Consider the following 20211-nt stretch of genomic DNA (forward strand, 5'->3'; position numbering starts at 1 on the left):
ACTAGTTCAGCAGATGTTGAAATCGAAGGAATATATGAAGAGAGAAGATTTCATACAAAATGTAAAAGGTGGTGTGAATCTAATTGTGATGGGATACTGGAACACAGTGGTAGACCAAAGAATAGAAGGTAATGCAGTAGGAGAATTCAGAGTGGGACGAAGGAATGAAAGAGGAAATCGGCTGGTTGAATTCTGCACCTATCATAATTTAGTCCTTGCTAATACTTTGTTTAAACACCATGAACAATGGTTGTATACATGGAGAAGACCTGGAGACACTAGAGTGTACCAAATAGACTTCGTTATTAAGCACAGATTCAGAAACCAAGTGGTGAACTGCAGGGCTTTCCCAGGAACAGACATGGAGTGACAAACTTGACCATGAAATGCCATCTGAAGTTGAATAAAGGAAGTAATACAAATAGATGGGACCTAGGCAAGTTGAAAAAAAACAATGTGAGGGATTGTTTCAAAGAACATATTGCACAAGGACTAAATGAAACGGTTGAAGGAAACGGCAGAGAGAGAATGGACAGTAGTGACAAACGAGGTCAGTAAGGCTGCCGAAGAAAGATTGGGAAGAAAGGAAAGGTCAACTAAGAATCAATGGATGACTCAGGAGCTAGTAGACCTGACTGATGAACAAAAAGATAAAAGACAAAAAAGAGGAGGGCAAAAAAGAATACAGGCAATTAAAGAATGAAGTGGATAGAAAGTGCAGGACAGCTGAAAAAGAAGTGCCAGGATGTTGAAGGTTGTATGGTCCTAGGAAAAATAGATGCTGTATACAGGAAAATCAAGGAAACCTTTGGAGAAAGGAAAACTGTTTGTATGAATATTGTGAGGTCAGATGGAAAACCACAAACCACTTCTAGGGACAGAAGGAAAGGGAGAAAGATGGCAGGAATATATCGAACAGTTGCATCAAGGTAAAGAAGTAGATGATATTGTTCTGGAACAAGAAGAGACTGTTTATGCTGATTAAATGGGAGAGCCAATTTTGAGGTCAGAATTTGACAGAGCTTTGAGAGATTTAAATAGGAACAATGCACCTGGAATAGATGACACCCTCAGAATTACCGACTGCCTTATGAGAAACCAGCATGAACTGACGTTCCTTCAGTAGGGACTAACAATGGCCTAGAACAAGTCATACTCAGTACTTTTCCAGTGACAAAGAATTTACCAAAGACGAGTCAAGAGCCGGTAATCATCATACAATTCTTTGTACTGCAGCACCAGACAAATCAATGTTTGCAATAGGATTGTATTATATGAGAATACTGTGTTTTAATCTGTCATAGACTAGTTTACTTATGTGCAGTCAAAGAGTCATCTAATGTAATGGAAGATAGCACCCATGTAGAGCATCAAACTGGGAGTCTAGAAAATAGAAGCCATCCTTTTAAATTCAGGTCATGCATGTGAATTTGATATCTTCTGTAGTGCACAATATTTGCAGGTATTGTTGGAGATTAACCTGAATGAGTGCAATTTCACATCTTTGAACAATGGGGAGGGGCTTCTTGAATGGCAAGGGGCTGAATGGTTCAGTAATGCAATCACAGTCGAACTACTAAGTGTCATAGATGTTGAGACCCAGATGAGATAAAGCCATGGCATGTGATTTATGGCCATGATGTCTTATTGAATGAATAACAGATGTCACCATGAGATAAGTATGTAAATGCCAGCCATTGCAAAGAGAAAATATTGAAGCAATGGCCTTGAATAGACACAGTGGAATTAATGCAGCAGTCGAGAATATGGAGAAAGTAGAAATGTACATGCTGAATATACCCACTTGTGGCATCTTAAGACTTGCTCTGTGCGAATCTGTCTGGCGAGCAACAGGGAGAAACTCCCAGCTGGAACAGAAAGATTTAAAGGACCACTGTAACGAATTTAGACCTTGTCTCCCACCGGCTACCAAGAGAGGATATGGGTTCCTGAGCGAAACAGCAGTCTGCATAATTCGGAAGGGATGTCGTAACTACAATATTCATTACATGGACCGAGGACGAAGCGCAGTTGACCAGTCATGGAACCTAAGGTATGAGGGTTTGTTATCCATGCGCCTACTCACAAGATGACATTTTCATTGCGTATTATATTACAGCTACTTGTATGCATTTGATGATGTGTTTGGTGACTTCCATATCATTTAAGTATTTGCCTGTGTTCTTGTATTGTGTTGATTTTGTTGGATTTGTTTCATTCTTTGGTTGCTGGTGCCAAGAACATTTGAAGGGTGTGGGTTTGTCCCATCCATGCTGTAATGGTCGCGACCATAACATCAAGAGTCTGCATCATTTTGGAGGTTATAGGGATATTATTCTTCTACTTTTGTTCATGGGCCTCTACATATCAGTTCCTAATTAGCGTTGACCTCTAAGATCTTTTGCTACCATGTTTTTTCTTCAATCCCACCTAGATATACCTGTTCCCTTCACAAAGCTGCAGGCTGTTCTTACTGGGTCTTGTTGGATTTTTCTCTCTCTCTTCACCCAGTAGTCCTAGAGTGGAGAGTCTGATTCTACCCAGCACCTCACATTCGAAAAGTATGTGTTCAGCTGATTCCTCTGCTTCACTGCATTTCCTACATAGATTGTCTCTTATTACCCCAATTGTATGTAGGTGTTTTTTCAGATGGCAGTGTCCTGTCAACAGTCCTACTACCCATCTTATATTTCTCTGCTGAGTTTCAGCAGTTCTTTAGTATACTTCTTGTTTGGTCCTCTTATCAGTTCCTTTGCTAGTCTGCAACCTGGAGTATTTTTCCAGTTTTCTATTTGTTTCTTTTGTACCCATTTTCCTATGTAGTGTCGAGCTTGTCTATAAGAAATCCCGCATACAGGTTCTGGGCCCACAAAATGTGTTTCTGCCCCTTTCCTGGTCAGTTTATCTGCCTTTTCATTTCCTTCTATACCTGCATGCCCTGGTAACTATATTATTTTGACAATGTTGTACTTTGAGAGCTTCAGGAGATGAGAGTGGCAATACCAGACAATTCTGGATACTATCCTGACTACCTCTAGTGCCATAATGGCCACTTGGTTGTCCATAAAAATGAAAATGTTCTTATTCCTATAGTTCATTTTCAAATTTTCTTTAAGACATGTTGCGATAGCTATCACTTCAGTTTGAAAGACTGTAGTGTGTCTGCCCAGGCTCATCTGGATTGATCTCTCAGGTCTTCCCCCATTGATCCCCCCTCCTGTTCCATCCTCCGTCTTTGAGCCTTCAGTCCACCACACTGTATCTTCTCTATCAGTATTCCACTTGTTGATATCCAAGTCTGAATTTTTTATTATCTGGGTCTCAAATGGTTTTTCAAAGTTGTACTTTGGTATCATATAATCAGAAGGCATGTGTAGAACTTCCGATGATCCGTTTTTGGTTAATGAGATGTACCCAAAACTTCCGACTTCCCTCGTCCAAACAGAGGGGACAACGGTAATATAAAATAACAGCCACTTCTTCATTGCATGCCATATCAACAAATGCCAGATACAAATTAGGCATGTCGCTGACTCAACGACAGCCTGAAGCAAAAGATGTCGTCCCCGACGGTTTTGTCTCGAGACAATTTTGCCACCAACAGTTTTGTCTCTTCCAGTGTATGCCGTGCCTTAAAATTAGTTCAAAATATGTAGAAAAAACTGTTGTAACTCTCTAGCAGGTTTTGCAAGTGGAAGTCAAATCTGACAGGCTTTGCAAATCAGAATGTGATCAGGATTGCCGCCGATGAAGATGCAATACCTGCCAAATTTGACTTCCACTTGCAAGACCTGCTATCCATGAACTTTATTTTATTTTATTTCTTTTAACTTTTGGTAAGATTAAAAACTTTGACAACATATCAGAGGTTTCTCCTGATTTATCGAAGAAAAATGATTAATTTATTTCTTGGGAATTAGCTGTAAGCTGTTTTTGCCAATTTTTTCAGTTACATTTATGATGCATTTAGCAGGATTTGCAGGTAGTAGACTCATTTAATTTTCAGTTGCGGAAAGAAATAAGATTTGTTGGAAGGTAACAAGCTTGCTCAAGCATCTCCTCAAAACAAGAAGACCAAGCATGTGCGCTGTATTGCCCAACCCCTTCATTATCTGGTAGTATGTTCACAACATGATCTGAATCAAACAGAATCAGGCCTGTGACACAAAACCCACTCTTTAGGTTATCAACAGAATTTGCCAATATGTAGATCAGAAGGGCCAGAAAAGAATGCTTACAAGCGGTCCCACGAGTGCACTTCAATTTCGTTAATACGGCTTGGCATGCCACTTTCACAGGTTTTAAACAGCCTGCATCCAGCAGTTGTAGGTGGTTGCTATTCGGTGGAAGGAGAATGAAAGATTGCTCACCTGGCTTAGTAAGTTTTCTCCAATAACCACCATCTGTCCATTTTGCTTCAGATACAATAAACCAATTTTGAAGAACCAGTCTTCAAATACTGGCAGATCAAACCATCCAATTCCTAGTGAAACAGGCTCCTTGTGGACCACCCTCTTACCATTTATAAAGAATATATGGAGAGAGCAGTTTCCCCAACCCCACTTGCTACCATCATTATAGAAACACTAGATTTTGATAAATCCAACTCTTTTCCAGCACACTAACTCTCTTGTTGAAAATTATTTGTTGCTTGTCTGGGTCATCCGACATGTTGATCTTTTCATAGTTTAGATTTTCCAATGGTGGTTTTCTGCTTAAGTATGTTTCAACACCCACTTTGAACATATCTGTACGAGCTCTTTTAATACTTTTGTTTAGGTACACAGAGATTTTCCAAATGTCTGCTTTAGATCTTTTATTTTTTTAATCTCTCCTCCAGTCAGACTGATCAAGGTAACCTTTCACTAAATACCTAATCAATCAATCAATCAATCAATACTGATCTGCATTTAGGGCAGTCGCCCAGGTGGCACATTCCCCATCTGTTGTTTTCCTAGCCTTTTCTTAAATGATTGCAAAGAAATTGGAAATTTATTGAACATCTCCCTTGGTAAGTTATTCCAATCCCTAACTCCCCTTCCTTATGTCCAATTTAGTGACAGGAAATCCTCTGTGTACAGACCTAATAATACGCTGCTTGTTCCAACCTTTCCTCTTCTTCCTCATTTAGCACAGGTGGTCCTCCCAATTTCTTCTAATGTGTTTTTGGCACTTTATTTCGTAGGGTAGACCTACGTATACTGTACAAATTATATGCTTCCCTGTATGATAACTTGCCATACTGAATATCACGTACAACTTTCTGTAATAGTTTTGGATAAAATTACAGCTTGATAAAGCACCTTTATTGCTCTGCATCAGTGCATCTGACAGCACCTTGATGCATGTATCAATGCTAACAGAGGGCATTTTTGAACATTTCTTTTAAAAAATGTTCATATGTTAAGCTGGTATATTCTGTTCCTGTGTATTTCCCATTATTAATGTAGTATGCAGAGTTGCAGAAAATGAGTTCTAACATGGAAATAAAGCTTTCCTCGACCCAAGTCCTTATACCATACTTTCTTGTACATGTGAGGAATGTGTACAGAAACTTTGGCAGCACCATATTGCTACATCCTGTATAAAGGAGTTGTTGCACCACGTGAGGAACTTGGAACTCAGAATATTTAAGGTACTAAGGTAATGAGTTTCAAACATATATGTCTGCACATAATTTGTATCACCCTACTAATAACAAACTGATTTCATTCTGCTCCATGGAATGATAGTAAGCTAATACAGAACAAATTTTCTTTATGGTAATGATTTCAAACAATGGAGAGAGAAAGTTCACAGTAAAAAGAAGGAAGACGGGGACTTAATGACTTGTAATGTGATACTCTTAACATAGGCCTACTCAGTGCATAACTCCTTCAACATTCTTGTCCAAAGCCATAACAAGTAATAAACTTCATTCCAGTTCCGTATTGACATGTATTATAATATAATTTATTTTAGAATTTCGTCTTAGGCAAAGCTATAACTCGTAAATGGAACTAGCTGCACAATTTATAACATAAAAGTTAAATTTCTACTAAATACTGAATTTTAAATAAAAATTTATCACTTCCAAACCTTTGAACATGTGACCATCATCCCATTGTTGAAGCGGAGATGGAGGACGGCTTCACAGTGGTGAATGAGGGTGTTGACCATTTCTCCTGACCCAACATCCCAGACTCTCACTGTGGAGTCACTTGATCCACTGATAATGACCTTGTCATCATACTGCAGGCAGAGTACTGAACCAGTGTGGCCTGTCAAAACCTAAAATGTAGCAAGAGAAAGATTAAACATACAATTTGGCTTTCAGAAGTGTATCTGTAAAATGCGCTATTGCTTTCAAAATGAATGAAAATGAAACTCAAGGTTTAAAAATTATACAAATAACTTTATACAAACAGGCGTAAAGCAGCTGAAATGCCACATATCTTTGACCACTACTTTACCATCAATGCTGAGAGATCTAAATGTACAGTAGAACCTCGATTATACGTTCCCAGAAACTACATTTTTCCGTATTATTTGTTCAAATTATGTGGTCCCGCGAGCATCCTAATTAAATCATGTTGTAAAAAATCTCACATTACTCGTTCCTCAAAGAAACGATTTCCCGGATCAAACATCCAGAAATTCCAACCCCATCAATGCTAAATCATCGATCAGGCATTTTTCAAGAAACTGTACCTCACGAAAGGACGACTACGGCATAATTATGGATCTTGGTGTTGACGGCCCGTCATTGTGATAATTAGAGGAAATACTGTACTGGTACTGGAAAAGCGATCGGTGGACTTGCATAAGGGAACATCTTAGCATCGCATTCGGGTGGTATTGTTTAGAGAAACCTCAGAAATCATAAAGCAGAAAGTAGCCACAACAACTGCAAGGAGAGAGAGTGCATTTCGACAGCTCTACTTGAAGACAGAATGAGTTTCGTCAAATGTTCGTACTTGCAAAACGTCTACATTTTGTCCAGGGCGAGATGTTTATTTTTATTTTTACTTTTTTTCGAATGTATCGTCGAACGGGTTTTCGGCACTTCCCTCAGGGCACTCTATGGTCACTGGATTTTCAGGCAGGAATCAGAACTGCTCCTTAACTAACATAAATATAGTATTTTAATATTATCGTACACAATTATGTTATCAAGTCCAGAACAGATGTTGCACTTTACTTACATTAAGGCCATGGGAGGTATCGAGATTGCCCATTACTGTTATGGTCCTAATATAAGACCGGGAATTTAACATTTTTGTGTTAGAATGTTATAAAAACCGCATTAGTTTCGTTTGTACACATTAAATTTTAAAAGTTTGTATCATTTTTCACTTGTACCGACATGTACAGCGAGCGTGCTTTCCAGCCGAGCTCAACGTCATGGATAACCATAATTTCTGAAATTTTTATTATATTTTTTCTCTTCCCAGTTTGATTGTTATTAGTAACTGGCAGAATTGATATAATGCATTTGAGAACTTTTGAAAATCGACACCGGTACTTACATTCGAAACCGTATTCTCGAGTTCAACATAACTTTTAGTCGATGTAAGCCTAATTTGAGCGGTGCAAGATTTCCATAAACTGACTGGTACCGGTGACCAAATTACAATAGAAGATTTAAAAAAGTGATTTCACCACCATGGTGGGTGCTTTTGTATCTAATGTGATTATTTTATTAGATTAGAGAATAAAAAAACTACTTGTGGTCGATTGTTGTTTGGCATGGCGTTACTGGTCATAGATTGTTCGAAGAGTTTGATCAAAGCCGCTGAATTGAAAGAAGTTTTCACAGGAAAGTGACAAAGTTTCCCCGGTAAAACTGGATGTAAAGTTTCGAGATTTTTCGAGATGTTTCAAGCCAGCCCTGCAGTCTAATTTGCCTGCCTCTCACCCGGAGGGCCCGAGTTTGATTCCCAGCCAGATCAGGCATTTTTACCTGGATATGAGGGCTGGTTCCAGGTTCACTCATACTACGATTACCTTTAATTGAGGAGCTATCGAATAGTGAGATTGCAACCCCGGTTTAGAGAGCCAGGAATAACGGCCGAGAGGATTCGTCACACTGACCAAGCGTTACCTCATAACTTGCAGGCCTTCCGACTGAGCAGCGATCGCTTGGTAGGCGGAAAGCCCATTGGGACTGCAGTTTGGTTATAATTATAATTATACTTATTTCATTTTTGTGATGTTTAATCAAATTGAGATGGTTCATTCTTTCCCGGATTTTCCATTTTCCCGTATTGTACTTCTTTTCCATGGTCCCTCCAAAAACAGAGAATCGTGGTTCCACTGTAATTTGAAACAGAAACTTATTTCTGCACCAATGAAGTATACTACACTGCGATATGCAGAACATAAAGGAGTTTCCCTGAAGTATGTGCAACAGATGCAGTTAGGAATTCCTTGGACAACTGTACCAATTACCAGCTAAAAGTATCACCTAAGAAATGAAATTAAAGTTGAATATTTTATCTATTAACACAGACAGAATATTTGAAGCTCTAAGTAATCTGCCATAATCAGGAATGTAACATCCCCTACATCCAAGAGAGACAGAGACTGTCAGCTTCCCACAACTCAAAATAGCCAGAATGATGTTTGTAACTAAGAGACCTCATGGACAAAATGAAAGTTCAGAACTTGTCAAACCTGACAACAATGAACCATCTATCGTATATATAATGCAAAAGGCTCTTAGTGGGTCCGTCCCGTCAATACTTTATTACATATGTAAAACGATGCTACTTTACATCAATCGTACATGTTTCAGGAAAATGATTCATTCCTTCATAAGCGACCAAAATATTGAAAGAACAATACAAAGACCCGAAACAACTTACAAATTATGAACACTTTATATTATACATCTCGACCGAGCTCGATAGCTGCAGTCGCTTAAATGTGGCCAGTATCCAGTATTCGGGAGATAGTAGGTTCGAACCCCACTGTCGGCAGCCCTAAAAATGGTTTTCCGTGGTTTCCCATTTTCACACCAGGCAAATGCTGGGGCTGTACCTTAATTAAGGCCACGGCCGCTTCCTTCCCTTTCCTAGCCCTTCCCCATCCCATCGTCGCCATAAGACCTATCTGTGTCGGTGCGACGTAAACCAACTAGAAGGAAAAAAAGAAAAGAAAATTATACATCTAAAAGTAGCTTAAAAGATTACAGCATTATTATTATTATTATTATTATTATTATTATTATTATTATTAATTTATTTTATTTTAATTTTTTAGCCAACAGAGGACTACTTAGGTTTATGGAGGTTTTCCTTCTTTTTGTCAGCCCAGTACTGTTTCATCCTTTTTGAACGCAACTGCTTCTGGAATCCCTTCCTATTCTCTGCTTGTTGATTTTCGTCTGTAGTCTAGTGTGATTATCTTTCAATATGTTGAGTGTATTTGTTTTGTATTTTAAATCTTCTATTGTAATTGTGATGATGATGATGATGATGCTTGTTGTTTTAAGGGGCCTAACATCGAAGTTCATCGGCCCCTATTGTAATATGTAACTCTCTCATGTCTTCTTTAAGTGTTGTGATCCATCTAATATTATTCTTACTCTTACAGGTAATTTTTCTATTATTTTTCTACTGATTCTATTTTCTGGTGACCGTATTACACACCCTAAGAATGATATTCATTTCTTTTTCATTGTGCTAGTCTTAGGTTTTATTTCTTTATAAACTGTTTCATTGGAAGCTAGTCTCCACACTCCATTTACTTGATAATTTTTATCTAAACAGTACTTTGAGTACTGTAATGTAACTGTGTTTGTTGTTTTGAATAATGTTTCACACGCATATGTAATTTATGGCTGGGTGACTGTTTTGTAGTGTTTCAATTTGGTTGCTATTGAGAGACACTTATTATATGTATTCTTAGTAACATACTTTGGTGTAACCAGTTTATCAATTCTATTTTGCCATGCTTGTTTCTCATTCAGGTTGTGTGTGTTTATTTCACCTAAATATTTAAATTTTCCTACAATTTTTATTTCTTGGTCTCACAGCTTAATTTTGTTTGCAAGTGGAAGTTGAGTTATAATTTGTTTGGTTTTTTTCAAATGAAATATTCAAATGAATATTTTGAGCTATATCCTGTAAAGATTTTATTTGTTGTTTTGTTTCCTGAATATCATTGGCCAGAAGTGCTGGATCGTCAACAAATCCTAGACAGTTCCAATGCATGTTAATCTTCTGAGTTCCAATTTTTATATTTTTCAAGTCATTCTTGTACCATTCCCTCGTAACATAGTCTAGTCCACAGTCTTAAACCAGTTGTTACCAAGAATGGTTCAGAAAATTCTCCTCTGAATTTAATTTTAGAAACTGTATTAGAGTAAGTTCAATCAATTTCATCAGCCCTGGGTGAAGTCCGAAATGTCGGAAAATTTTTAATAATGATGGTCTGTGGATAGAGTCTTAAGCTTTCTTGAAATCTACGAACATTAATATTTCTTGGTTTAGGTTTTATAGGGGTATGTGTATCAATAAGAGCTTTTTAGGTTCATCACTGATCAAGAGCTTGTTAAATGCTTACACCATGATATCTGCGATCTCCTTATTGTTATGCGCTATTTTTACATCTTTAGGGCAGGGGGTTGTATTTTTGCAATTGTTTACGAAAGGCTTTGCAATAATCTCTAGAATTTGTTTTGTAATAACATTCCTCAATAGAGTTTATTAAATCTTCTTGATACTTTATCTTATATCTTCTAATCGTTTAGGTGAATTCTTTTCTGACATTCTTGAGGTTAGTGGCATTTTCTTCTGTTCTGTGGGCTTGAAATTTCATCAAAGCTTGATGTCTTATCTTCATGCATTCTATCACAATCAGAGGTCCACCAGGCATGTCTTTTCCTTTCTGCATTCTGTTTAAGAATTTGTATTAGGTCATCTAAATTGTCTGTTAGTCTTGCAGTTCCTGTTTTGTGTCGATACTGGGCATTCTGGATTAACTGATGAGGATCATATGTCCTTTTCTCTCAAACCCTATTTTGTCTTTCTTCTTAATGGAGTAAATTTAATCTCGATTTTAATTAAGTTATGTTCTGAACCAGTGTCTGATCCCCTTACAACTTCGACACTGTGGATTTCCTTGCGAAAGAATTTGTCCCTACACACATGCTCTAGCCGCTATTCCCCTTTTATCAAAACAGGATGTTTCCAAGTTTTAAGTTTTTGCAAATTTCTACGAGTCTTTGGCTATTATTATTATTATTTATTATTTGGGTATTATTGTCCCAGGTTGCTGTAACATCCTTTCTGAAATTATGATATGCGACACAAACACCAAAGAAGTTTCGAAATGTTTTACTAACGCTAGTGAAATTGTCTTCTGGGAATTCGGATGACTGTTTACATATACAGTATTAAAATAATATTGTCTCAAAAGCTTACGTCCTTAAAATTAATTTAAATCTTGTTGGCCTGCTATGAAATTTAAATATAACACTTTCACAGTATTCAATACGTATGTTAGGCTGTCGGTGTCTGATGCTATGAAACACACCATCATTTAGAATGATTCGTTACGTGCAATGGGCCGACCGTGTCTTATGATATTAGTACCAGAATTGTACAGTGCAGATTCAATAATCTCCGGGTGCAACTATTCTTCGTAATCATGCTGGGTTGTGTCAAACTGTTCTTCATTTCAAAAATAAGAGGATCGAAAGTCAGTAAATGTTGGGATCCTGAAAATAAAACGGAGTACAAAGTCATTTATGTTACGAGAGATACTTATGTGCAAAGCGTGACTGCTTTGTGTGGGTTGTAACGTGGTCGGACACGCAATGAAGGCACTTTATGAGTAAGTAAACTGAGAGCAACTAACAGTGAAGGGAGGGGAAACATAGTATGCAAAATGGAGGAAAAGTTGTCAGCTCGGGGCATGTGGCCTCTGGTTCGATATTGCTTGATCTTTCTTTTTCTTTATTTACATACTGACCTAATTTGAAGAACTGATTTTCTTATATGGAATTATCACTTAAATTACAGTCATGTTCATAGAAAACAGAACACCTTGAAAAACTAGAGATAGGAAGTTCATATTCACAGGACATGTTCATTAGTATGTTCTGCAGAAACTATTAGCGTTTCAGTCACATAGGTTCAGCATGTGTCATGTTGCCTTGCAGGCATTGGGTCCTCCACATGTACTGATAACTTATTCCATGCGTTATGGCATCGACGTGTATAAGACGCGACTGGAATCCTGGGATATAGCCATCCAGGCTGCATTCACATGGTTCCACAGTTCATCTTTGATGGTTGGCATCGAGTCACAGCGCCGCACCTGTCGTTTCACCATATCCCACACATTTTCGAATGGCGAGCGACAAGTCCGGTGATCGGGCGGACCAGAGCAACAGTCTGAGATCCTGTGACAACAAGAAGGCATGTGTTCGTGCAGCAACATGTGGTCGCGCATTGTCCTGCAGAAATATGGCGTCTGGGGTATCGTGCAGAAAGGGTATGACTATGGGTCGAAGGATGTCATTCACGTAGGTCAAACTGGTCACAGTGCCCTGGACACACACCAACTGTGGTTTGTGGTTGTACCCAATAGCACCCCACACCATAAGCCTTGAGTTGGTGCTATATGTCTTGTGCGAATGAAGTCAATGTGATACCTCTCCCCTTGCAGCGAACCAAAATGCAACCATCATTTTCAATCAAACAGAACCTGGATTTGTCCAAAAAACACTATCTGCTTCGTAATCTATAATCTTCATCTCCATATTGACAAACTACACAATTACAAATAGGAAAGGATTTCCACCTATCAATACTTATTTATTGCATTTATTATGCTTCAGTACAGGTTTTGACACCCTACATAGGATCATCTTCAGCTGAACACAACGAGATTGCATATCAAACACAACTCAACCACACCAATAACAATAATATAACATCACTGCACAGCTACAAATGGGAAAGGAGCCACTACTTTGAACCCAATGCCACTCAAATTTTACGGACGTCACAGGACAACATGATTCAATTTTGACATAAAGCAACAAGATTCAACACACAGCAGAGCTGAACATACATATTTTAGCCTAATTCTATCCATACGCCTGACACTCTTTTTTTAAATTTGGAAAGTGTTTTATTCTACGTATATACATGAAGACAAAATCTTTTATACATACGTGACAATTTTACAAGCAAATCATATTATTCAAGCTCCAGAAACAGCAACCAAGTGTACAACTATGTCAGTAAGACTTGAACACAGAAGTCAACCGATGAACTGAACAACACGCAAGACACAAACGTTCATGTGCATGAAGTGTTCCTACATATATTGTATTTATCTTATATACATTTTAAGTAGAGATGTGTTTTATAAACTAATTTTAAGACCTAAAGCACATCATTATAGAGATACAATTTCATTGTAGCACATAGTGACATACACGCCAGTTCCCGTTTTGGCATGCCCCATTTGGATGTGACCAAATGTTTATCATCACATGGCATTCCCTAGACAATGTAGTCATAATCATAGCTTCACGATATAGATGTGAATGTATTGTTCAGCTGAAGATGACCCTATGTAGGGGGTCGAAACTGGTACTGTAGCATAATAAATGCAATAAATAAGTATTGATAACTGGAAATCCTTTCCTATTTCTAACACTATCTGCTGCCATTTCAGTCCCCAATGACGTCGTTCCACACACTATGGCAGTCTAGCATGTTTACTGTATGCACATTAGCCAAAGGTAGGCAGAAAAAATGGACAACGCGCTGATAACCCAGACCGTAATAAACGGTGACGGACTGTCACTCCTGAAAATGTACAATGTGTTCCACTGTTGCACCAGAGCCAAGGAGGACACGTATCTGTGCTGCAATTTCATTCGGAAGAGGTGTCAATCTTCTTAGGAAGGAGGGGAGGGGGTCTGGGTGGTGCGACCAGACCCCATCTTGTCGTGTTCTACAGCCTTCTGTGAACCATTCTGTACACACCCATTGCACTGCTGACACACATCATTCCACACGAGCAGCAATTTCTCGGATGGATCAATCACGTTCTCTCATGCCAATCATACGCCCTATTTCAAACTCATTTGACGGTACAGTTCTCGCATACGTCTGCGAGGCATCCTGCACATCTGCTCAAGTCACACTGATCCATTTACCTTCGGTTTATAGCGACAACGAGAGCCGCAGGTACATTTTACCAGTTGGTGGTGGTGCGCCGAGATATTAACGTGGACCTTGAACCTGAGGGCCGACATGGTTAAAATGCTAATCGTTTCTTGAGAACATACTAATGCACATGTCCTGTGAATATGAACTTTCTATCTCTAGTGTTTCTAGGTGTTCTGGTTTTTATGAACTTTAGAGTATTATCACGTATTATGTTTTTGCAATGGGTGATTTCTTAATTTCTCCAGGGCATTCATATATATATATATATTTTAACCGTATTTGTTCAATATGCTATTTCAATATTACACTTTATTAAAATTCTGGCTATGAATGCCTGTTAATGTATGTAAGTATTGCATATTTATTTTCATTGCGATTCTGAAAGAGAGTTTTTTTGTTTATTAATAATCTCGTATTTTATTCTACTGATACAATTTCTGGAATAACTTATTTCTTGCCATTTCATGAATTATTTTGATTTCTTTGTCAAAATTTCCTTTAGTTAATGGACTGTTAAGCATTCTATTACTGTAAAAAGCAGCATGTTGTCCTGAATGGTTAACGAGTCTTTGATTTTTGAGTTTGTTTTCTTTATATCTGGTATTCAGAATGGTCATCACTTTAGATACTGCTATATTGAGGTAATTGCAAGTTTTATTTTCTTCAGATTCAATTGTAAACTTGATGAGTTTGTCTATTCTATTTAAATATTCCAAAAGTTCTTTAGGTTTCAGTTCTTGTTCATTCACGACTACAAAAATGTCTGCAACATACCCAAGTCATGCGCCCAGCACCTGTCTTTAGCCAGCTACTGGACTCGAAATGGTTCATATAAATTGACACAGGTGTAGAATATATTGGAAGTGGAAAGTGTTTATAGAAGTTTTTATTTGTAAACCTTGTTAAGTAGTACCTACTGTATGATCTGAAGTGTGGTGATAGAATGTTTTATTTGTATGCCATGTAATTACCTAACCTGTACAGTGTAAATATTTTGGTAACATACTGTATGTGTAACTAGTAGGTTTCATTTCTATATTTACTGGAACTGTCCAGAAAGTTGTCACATGAATTTTAGAACAGGATGTGTTGGCCTTTATTAGTTATGTATTCTAGAAAGTATGTTCTTACTATTCTAGAAATTCGCGATCATGGGTATTTGAGAAAGTTATTTAAACATCGTGACCAAAGTAAGAGTTGTGATTGGTGAATCTGGGTGACGATAGGCAGGCTCCTGCGTTCTGATTGGCTACGCCAAGGCCAGGGTTACCTTTTTAAAGAGCGAGGCAGCATTTCGGGGTCTGTCTTCCATCTCTTGACTGTCCGAAAGTTTTGACGTCATCAGCAACGCCTCGCTACCAGGATGGGCCATTTTGGGGTAAGCACTCTTGATTTCTGTTCCACCTTAAATTACATTCGATGTTCGCTTGCCTTTTGATTTAGGAGTTTGCCCTAACCGCACCCAGACTCGCCACTCAATTATTTTCGATGCCTTGTGTGGGACCAAGTTGAACTGGCCTCAGCGCCAAGTTTAGATATTTCTGATTTAACCCTGTTTTAATTGTGTTGTTCAGATATTTTGCAAGGTACATTTAACTTCACTCTAAATTGTAATAGCATGTTACGTTTCTTCTTACCTTCCAAACTGTATTGTACAACTTGGCTTGTAATTAGAGGTATGATATTTGCGTGACTCTTTGAACTTATAGGAAGCTGTTGTCAAAGAACATCTAATTTTTGTGTCTCAAACAACATGTAATTTGTATTTTATAAACTGTGTACCGGTACTTTCCGCATGGCTGAATTTGTTCAGAATTGTTGTGCAAAGCCCATTTGTAAATAATACATTTTGAAAATCAAGGATCACGGTTGATTTTCCGGAAACTGCAACCTAAGCCATCTCCATGCCCTTGGTAGGTTCCCAGCTCCTTTCCATGTTCCTGGTTTATTATCATCAAGTTGCCCCTACTGATATTTGCCAGTGTGTTATCGGCGGAGTTCCGCGTAGTTCATCAGATGTTTTATTGCGTGTAATGTCTTAGGTACTGTGTATTGCACTTCCTTCCTCCCTTTACTGCGTTTGTGTAGCTACTGAAGTAACGGTTACATAAGTAATGGCCAGCATTCAGAAGCTGGTGAACCCACTGCTACACCTTGATCCTGTTTATAAATAAAGTATTATTGTTAAATTAACACATGTGTGATGGGCTCCGAGAAATCTCGTAGTATGCTTGCCAGCGGTAGGTGATGGGGCCTGAGAAATCTTGGTTTTATTCACGGCATTGTTTTCGGTCTTCCTGTGACATCTCTTGACCATATCTTCAACTATTTCGGACGTGCACATTGAGTAGAATAAATCGTAGATGTATATCTGCCACTGTTCTTTTATTCACGGCCTCTTTTATTCTTTGATTTAGTTTCGAAACGTCAACTTTCTTTCTGCCGGTTCAGTCAATGACAAGATACAGCGCCTGCAGAATATGGTGTTAGCTGACGATATTTTAGAAGAATTATATGCCGATGATCGTTCAAATGGAAATAGTCTAATGAATTAGTGGAAACTGAAAGTGAGAGTGATAGTGGAAGTGATATTCAAGCCTCTAAAGGCCGTAATTTACCTAGTGTACTTATTTATTCAAGTGATTCTGACGACGACAACGATGTAAACATTAATGATGTGTTAGGAATTGACGCTGAAGATGGTTTTGTAAAGGCAGATGCACTACTACTAGGGGCATTGGAGAGTACCCATACCAACTTTTAAAGAAAATATTGACTGGTTTAATATTTATTTACATTTTTATAATCAAGTGCACCCTAGTATGCTTAGTAGAAAAATGTCCGGTCCACAGGGTATGTGACAAGCCTCAAGCATCCGGTCAGCAATGTGTTAAAAAATGATTATTTTCTAAAGTTAAGATTAATTATATTATTAACTCTTCTACTTCAACCTTATTTAATTAACTGCACTCTATCAAATTATTTCTTATAATATTAATCGTTTCTGGAACCAGTATATCTTGAATATCAAAGCTATGGATGAATGGTATTATTGGTTAATTTGACATACTTTGTTCTACCGCAAAAACTGTTGGTGTGAAGACAAGTTAGCCTCACTACTAAATCTAAAACATTTTTGTCTTTTAATGTTTTATTTGTGCTGTTTTGAAGATCAGCCTGTTTCTTAAATTGACTATTGGTCTAATTCGTATACAGTGGAACCTCGATTATCCGTTCCCGGAAAATACGTTTCCCCGGAATATGCGTTCAAATTACGCGGTCCCGCGAGCATCGTAAATAAATCACGTTGTAAAAGTCCCGCATTATCCGTTCCTCGAAGAAACGATTTCCCGGATCAACCGTCCAGAAATTCCAGTCCCATCAACGCTAAATCCTCGATCAATCGTTTTTTAATAAACTGTATCTCACAAAAGGACGGCTATGGCATATTTATGGATCTTGGCGTTAACGCCCCGTCACTGCGATAATTAAAGCAAGTACTGTACCGGTACTGGAAAAGCGATCGGCGGTGAACTTGCATGAGGGACCATCTTAGCATCGCATTCGGGTGGTATTGTTTAGAGAATCTCGGAAAATCATAAAGCAGAGAGTGGCGACAACAATTGCAAGGAGACACGGCGCATTTCGACAGCTCTGCTTGAAGACGGAACGAGTTTCGTCAAATGTTCGCACTTATAAAACGTCCATATTATGTCCAGGGTTAGATGTTTATATTTTTACTTTTTTTGATCGTACTGCCGAAGAGGTTTTTGGCACTTTGCTCAGGGCACTGTAGAGTAACTGGGCTTTCAGGCAGGAATCGAAACTGCTTCTTAACACAAATTCAGTATTTTTTATATTATCGTACATGATTATGTTAGCGAGACTAAAACACATGTTGAACCTAAATGTAATTTTAAAAAAAGAAAGCCATGGGAGGTCTTGGAATTGCCTATTACTGTTTAGTTCCTAATGTAAGACTGGGAATTTTACGCTTTCGTGTTAAAATACCAAAAACCGCAGTCGTTTTATTTGCGCACGTTACATTTTAAATGGTTGGTATAATTTCAAACTCGTACTGACATGTGCAGTGAGCGCGCTTTCCAGATGACCTCAAGGTCACGAATAACGTAATTTCTAAAGTTTTGATATTTCTTTTATCTTTCCAATTTGATTGGATTTGTGACGCGCAGAATTGAATATAATGCATTCGAGAACTTTTAAGAATCGATACTTACATTCGAAACCATGTTTTCGAGTTCAACATAACCTTTAAAAGTCGACGTAGGCCTAATTTGCGCGGTACGAGATTTACAGAAACTGACTACGAACAGTATACCGTAGACCAAATTACAATGAAAGATTAAGAAATGAACGGATTTCGCATTCATTTTGGGTGCTTTCGTATCTAATGTGCTTTATTTTATTAGATGAGAGAATTAAAAACTACTTGTGGTCGATTGTCGTTTGGCTTGGCGTTATTAGATTTTTCGAAGAGTTTGGCTAGCCTAATCAAAGTCGCTAAACTGAAAGAAGTTTTCACGGGAAACTGACGAAGATTCCCCTATAAAACTGAATATAAAGTATCGAGATTTTGAACTCGCGTACCGGTAATTAATGCGGTTTCGTGGTCTAACATGCCCGCCTCTCATCCAGAGGCCGGGGTTCGATTGCGACCAGGTCAGACATTCTTACCTGGATATAAGTCTGGTTCCAGGTCCACTCAGCCTACGTGATTACCTTTAATTGTGGAGCTATCTAATGGTGAGATGGCGACCCCGATCTACAGAGCCAGGAATATCGGCCGAGAGGATTCGTCGCACTGACCATGCGCACCTCGTAATCTGGAGTCCTTCGGGCTGAGCAGCAGTCGCTTGGCAGGCAAAGTCCAACTGGGGCTGTAGTTTGGTTTGGTTTAGGAGTTTTGTAAGATTATAATTATACATATTTCATTTTTGTGATGTTTAGCCAAATTGTTGATGGTTTTCATTCATTCCCGGATTTTCCGTTTTCCCGTATTGTACGTTTTATTTTCATGGTCCCTCGAAAAACGGAGAATCGAGGTTTCACTGTATTTTGTTTATGAATTTTGGGTTATGCCCTTAATGGGGGTAGCCTCGGGTTCATATTAAGTAGCTGATATCCTTAGAGTTTCATAAGAAGTTTGTGCCGCCAAACATTTTTTAAAGTTTCTTCTGAATTAGGTTGGTGATATCCTCCCTTACCAGCCTCAGTGCGACCCACATAAAACAGCCACGCTAGTTTCTTTTGTACTGGGTTGGTGGGATCCTCTTTTACTGGCCACAGCGCAACCCACATGAAGTTTATCTCTGTTCATATAGTACTTCGTACTCTGGGTTTTATTTTCAAAGTTCCAACATTCACTAACTTTCCATCCTCTTATTTTAGAAATGAAGAGCTTAACACAATCTGCCATATTCAGAAACCACTGTCACACCGACAGATTACTGCATCTGCACTGTACAATTTTATAGAAGGCACTGGGACCTTTTATGTTATTTAGACCAAAAATGGCTTACAGCATGGTCGCATCACAGCAAAGAAACAATAACGGAACATGGAATGATGATCGTCCATGACGTGACAGTGCATATAGTGCTGGCAGAACATATAAAGGAACTGAATGAATAATGTTGAAAATGTTAATGAATGGTTTTTGTTAAAAGCAATCGTAAAGACTATTGTGAATAATTTGAAGTGGCCCCCTTGATCGCTAAGACTTGATACATCTAGGAGGATACTATGAGGAACCCCAAATTTTGCTGATATTTCACACAAAATTTCGGCATTGTTCCTCTGGCCCTGATTAACATTCAAACAACTTTACTGCTAGAAATTCTGTAGGAGTGTTTGAAATATTATATTGTTGGCTCTTTTCCTTCAAATTAATTAGATTTTGAGTTATGACATACAACTGCTGACAGTGGGGCTCGAAACCACTATCTCCCAGATGCAAGCTCACAGCTGCACCCCCCTGACCGTACGGCCAACTCGCCTGGTAATGCCAATGTTG

The 20211-nt window shown here is 38.3% G+C and overlaps 1 protein-coding gene across 3 annotated transcripts in view; it reads right to left on the minus strand.

Moving 5' to 3' along the window:
- slmb (beta-transducin repeat containing E3 ubiquitin protein ligase slmb) overlaps positions 1-20211 on the minus strand; it is a 343572-nt gene that overhangs the window by 89599 nt on the left and 233762 nt on the right. For all 3 annotated transcript variants that reach the window (XM_067135559.2, XM_067135560.2, XM_067135558.2), the window contains exon 6: positions 6079-6270. In XM_067135559.2, the coding sequence (XP_066991660.1) occupies positions 6079-6270 (192 nt within the window). The remainder of the gene's footprint in view (positions 1-6078; positions 6271-20211) is intronic.

The sequence above is a fragment of the Anabrus simplex genome, chromosome 1 (assembly GCF_040414725.1).
Source record: "Anabrus simplex isolate iqAnaSimp1 chromosome 1, ASM4041472v1, whole genome shotgun sequence".
Classification (NCBI taxonomy): Eukaryota; Metazoa; Arthropoda; class Insecta; order Orthoptera; family Tettigoniidae; genus Anabrus; species Anabrus simplex.